The 5,020-nt window shown below is 42.0% G+C and overlaps 1 protein-coding gene across 1 annotated transcript; it reads left to right on the top strand.

Moving 5' to 3' along the window:
- The first annotated feature begins 3,897 nt into the window (after nt 1–3,897).
- Nucleotides 3,898–4,518, top strand: LOC118659056 (S-phase kinase-associated protein 1-like). The gene has a single exon (XM_036315064.1). The coding sequence runs from the start codon at nt 3,936–3,938 to the stop codon at nt 4,425–4,427; it is 492 nt and encodes a 163-aa protein (XP_036170957.1). The 5' UTR covers nt 3,898–3,935; the 3' UTR covers nt 4,428–4,518.
- The last annotated feature ends 502 nt before the right edge of the window (nt 4,519–5,020 follow it).

The following is a 5,020-nucleotide window of genomic DNA, read 5'->3' as shown; positions in this document are numbered from 1 at the left end:
AGCAGCTCCACTAGCCAGTATAGAACCTTGTTGAAGCCACCCAAGACCCCAGTGGTTCAGTTTCTCCATCTCAAATGGCCACAACATGGCAATCATTCATGAGCTTGCTATGAGAACTAGATGCGATATATACATAAAACACTTAGAACAGAGCCTGGCACCTAGAAGGATCAGCCATTACTGATAAACTATTGACTATAATAAAATATCTACATTTACTTCTTCCAATACAGTTGAAGAATAAGTGATTTAAACACTCTAACTCAAAGTCTCTCAAAACACTACAATAAATCAAAGGCACTCAGGAAAATATGTCTTTTGGAATATTTAATCATTAATCTTGAGCCAAGAGAGTTCTTCAATCTCATCCCATATACCTCATAAATGAGAGAAATCGGGCCCATCAAAGTTCTGTTGCGAACATTTCGGATTTTCATTTAATATGGGAAGTATAAATGTGTGGGGAAGGGTGGAAAATAAAATTCAAGAGACATGTCCAGCCTAGTCTCTGTAGGTCTGTCCCATCACCAAGCAGTCACAGTACCTAAGGACACAAGGACAGCAGGAAGCAGACATGTCACACCACACAGCTTGATGAATGACTAGGGTTTCATGTGCAAGGGTATCAAATGCTTGCTCTGTTATTCATTCTGCATTTACTCTGTCAAACATTTTCATTTCCTAATGCAGAATCCTTTAATGAAGAAAAAAAAGCCTGTCTGGTTGGATTTGGATTTGCTTATTATTTTGGTGACACAGACTAAACTTTCAACTGACACGAGGCAGAATAAAGTACTACATTTTCTTCCAATCAATTTTTCACCTTTACACAGTGATAAGAGCCTGTGCCAAAGGTTCTTGATTCTGTCTACATGTAAGCGCTGTAACTGACACCCACTTAGTCTACAAGTCATCGGCCTTAAATAATGAAAATGTGAGGACCCGGACTGGGTTTGTGCAATTCCTGGCTCTGCAGGGGATGGACGCTCCCTCTGCTGGGGTGGACCCTGCACTCACAGGTGATCCATTTGCTTCCATGACAACCCACCTTGCAGAGAGTGCACTCATCTAATGCCCTTCTAGAGATCAGAGAGACAAAGGGAGTGGGGAGAAAGGTCTGGATTTGCCCTTTAACCAGACTCAAGCATATTTCCCTACCCTTCTTGGCTGAATACCATATCAACACGTTTCCAAGAGCAACAGCTGACCTCGGGTATCAGAGTGAACTATAACCCTTGTGGTGTGATTGAAAGATCCCTTTGCCCCAAATTTCCCCTCTCCTTTAAAACTACCTGGTATTCTTTAGCTTAACACGCACTGTCTTAAAATGTAAATGTCCTTGGGATAGTTTGTTAATGAAGTAAGTCACCAATCAGTAGTTGACACGATGGCATGAGTTCATTTCATCTATTACCTTCTTTCTACCAGCTGGCTGAAACGACCAAATCTGGAAGATAAGAGTTACTGGATTATGATTTATTGTTATTATTCTATTTTATCTTTGACACAAGAAAAAACGTAAAAGGGAGCATGGGACACTGCCTTGGAAAGGGGCAGTAGAAAGTAGACAGTGTGGCTGCAGGAGGACAGCAGGAGGGCCCTGGTCCCGTGTGAGAGGGACCCAGCCTACTTCAGGGGATACTACTCCAGATCTGGGCAATGACCCAGAGTTGCATAAACTCTGCTTAATTTTCAAATTAATACCACTGGGATTAATAAGGGAGCAATTTTTCAGTGCATAAACAATTAAAAATAACCCAATAAAGCCGTCTGGCATGGCTCAGTGGTTGCATGTCCACCTATGAACCATGAGGTCACAGTTCAATTCCTTGTCAGGGCACATTCCCAGGTTGCAGGCTCGATCCTCAGTGAGGGGCCTGCAGGAGGCAGCCAATCAATAATTCTCTCTCATCATTGATGTTTTTATCTCTCTCTCTCTCTCCCTTCCTCTCTGAAATCAATAAAAATATATTTTTAAAAGTAACCCAATAACCACATAAAAAAAAGCATAAGGAAAAATTATAAACACACACACACACACACACACACACACACACTGATGTCCATAATTATAATTTCAGTAAGGAACAGAATTCCAAAACTGCAAGTGACACAGAGAAAATAACCCCATCTATTTATTTCTCCCTCTTCACAGAGACAAATTAAAGGCTGTGGTAGTTTTCTGTATGATGGCTTTGGGTGGGGAAGATCCCCCTGCCCTGTGCTATATGTCATTGAGCCATGGCCATAGCCACTTGGAGTGAGAGGACGAGAGGACAGGACCCACAGCTGTCGGTCTCCTGAGGATGGAATTGATGGCCAACTCTCTTATAAAGTGGACTAAACAAATGTGTGACCCAGCAGCTATAAATTGGCTTCAAATAAACTACTGTTTGCCAAATTTGCATAGATTATAAAAATTACCAGGGTATCTGTTTAAACAAAGCTGTCCCTCAGAATTCAAATTCAATAGGTCTGGGAAAAGACCAGGAAATTACGTTTTTCACCAGCACTTCAGATAATTTTTGTAATCAGGCAAGTTTTATAAACATCAAGATAAGAAATCTGCAATTTCAGAAAGAAAACTAGGAAGAGGGAGAGGCCAGAGAGAGTTGTTTCTCTCCCCACTGAGTTTCAGAATGTACATTGCTATCCCTTTTGGAGGATAAGGTAGATTATTACTTCAGGCCCATCCATTGCCTATCTTGAACTTTCCATGACATCAACAGAACACAGTGAAGTCAAGATAAGGAGGGAATTATTTAGCTCTTCTGTGTAAAGGCCTATTAATACCCACAGACTCACTACATACAATGAAAACCTACTGTCACACGTCTATTCTCCCACGTGCTGCAGCCGCGCACGCGCGCGCGCGTGCACACACACACACACACAAATCTCAACATTATAATGATCAGCCATCGTTCTGAGATAATAGACTAAAGCTGGTTACTGCAGCAAGTCAAAATGTGGATGCTACTAAGAGCTAGTGTCAAGTACAATAGTCAAATGGAATACAACTTTTCACAAGAATTCCTCCACCACAGAAGTGTCTTGGGAACCCCATCCGCAGATGCCAAAGTACATAGCCTAGGTCCGGAAGAGAACACAGGAAGATAAAAATAGTAATTATCTGGAATGGTAGAATTATAAGTGCAGTTTTTCTATACTTATTTTCTTTACTGTTATTTTAATACTAGAGGCCCGGTGCACGAAATTTGTGCACTTGGGGGGGGGGTGGTCCCTCAGCCAGCTTGCGCCCTCTCCAATCTGGGGACCCTTTGGGGGATGTCCAACTGCTGGCAGTCCAACATCCCTCTCACAATCCGGGACTGCTGGCTCCCAACCGCTCACCTGCCTGCTTGCCTGATTGCCCCTAACCACTCCCTGCTGGCCTGATCAATGCCTAATTGCTCCCCTGCCAGCCCAATTGCCCCCAACTGCCCTCCCCTGCAGGCCTGGTCCCCCCCAACTGCCCTCCCCTGCCGGCCTGGTTGCCCTCCCCTGCAGGCCTGGTCCCCCCCCAACTATCCTCCCCTGCTGGCCATCTTGTGACGACATGAGGGTGGTCATTTTGTGCGAGGGCATGGTGGTCAAATTGCATATTACCTCTTTATTATATAGGACGGATTTGATAACTAAGAAATTAACAATTATTGATGCATTACTTACTATTTACCCATCATCTTGTCAAAAAGCAAATTAAAATATCCCTTAATAACAGTTGAGTCAGTTTACTAATTACTTCTGTTAATAAAGATCACATTCCACCAACATATTTCTTTGTCATAAACCTCATTTTCAGACAGAAATAATACAGGCATTAAGAGTCATATCCGAAGTGGCCTTGTTCTCCACCTTTTTCCTTTTGGTTCTGCTGACGCTGCCCGGCTCTCGTCAGCCTTCAGCCCGTTCTCTCCTTGAGACCGAGCACCATGCCTTCAATTAAATTGCAGAGTTCTGATGGAGAGATATTTGAAGTTGATGTTGAAATTGCCAAACAATCTGTGATTATCAAGACCATGTTAGAAGATTTGGGAATGGATGATGAAGGCGATGATGACCCAGTTCCTCTACCAAATGTTAATGCAGCAATATTAAAAAAGGCCATTTGGTGGTGCACCCACCACAAGGATGGCCCTCCTCCTCCTGAGGATGATGAAAACAAAGAAAAGCGAACAGATGATATTCCTGTTTGGGACCAAGAATTCCTCAAAGTTGACCAAGGAACACTATTTGAACTAATTCTGGCTGCAAACTATTTAGACATCAAAGGTTTGCTTGATATTACATGCAAGACTGTTGCCAATATGATCAAGGGGAAAACCCCTGAAGAGATTCGCAAGACCTTCAATATAAAGAATGACTTTACTGAAGAAGAGGAAGCCCAGGTACGCAAAGAGAACCAGTGGTGTGAAGAGAAGTGAAAAGTTGTGCCTGACACTGTAACACTGTAAGGACTGTTCCAAATACTAGTTGCACTGCTCTGTTTATAATTGTTAATATTAGGCAAACAGTGGGCAAATGCAGCAGCAAATCAATTGTATTAGCAGAATATTGTCTTCATTGCGTGTGTAGTTTGGGTACAGATTGCAAACCTATGGCTGAGTTTCTTCAAGTATGATCAAAATATCTTTTCTTTGCTCTGAATAAAACTGAATTGTGGGTTCTCTATAGAAGTGGCATTTTGGGCTTTCCCTCTTTTTGCAAAGCGATTTCTGCCTAGTTTATTGTCTAGTTAACTTTAGTTTAGTGACTTTTCAAACGTTGACATTGTAAATAAAACAACTTGCAAAAGTTTTCTGAAATAGAAAAAAAAAAAAAAAGAGTCATATCCCAGTATCAGAACAAGTACTTTATACAGTAGAAAACAGAATTAAATGTTCATTAAAATAGCACTGGACATTCTGAAAAGCATAAACTATACATCAGAAGTCTCTGAGGCAGAGGGAAGGGAGAGGTTAAAGTCGAGGAGGTGAGGATGAAAGAGAGAGGAGTGGACAGGACCTGCAGCACAGGA

Source organism: Myotis myotis, unplaced genomic scaffold, assembly GCF_014108235.1.
Source record: "Myotis myotis isolate mMyoMyo1 unplaced genomic scaffold, mMyoMyo1.p scaffold_m19_p_6, whole genome shotgun sequence".
NCBI classification, from domain to species: domain Eukaryota; kingdom Metazoa; phylum Chordata; class Mammalia; order Chiroptera; family Vespertilionidae; genus Myotis; species Myotis myotis.
The sequence above is the reverse complement of the archived record's forward strand: the minus strand, read 5'-3'. Positions and strand labels throughout refer to the sequence as shown.

Bases quoted from the DNA above. Each gene is read 5' to 3' on its own strand.
- LOC118659056 (XM_036315064.1), top strand. From the start codon at position 3,936: ATGCCTTCAATTAAATTGCAGAGTTCTGATGGAGAGATATTTGAAGTT.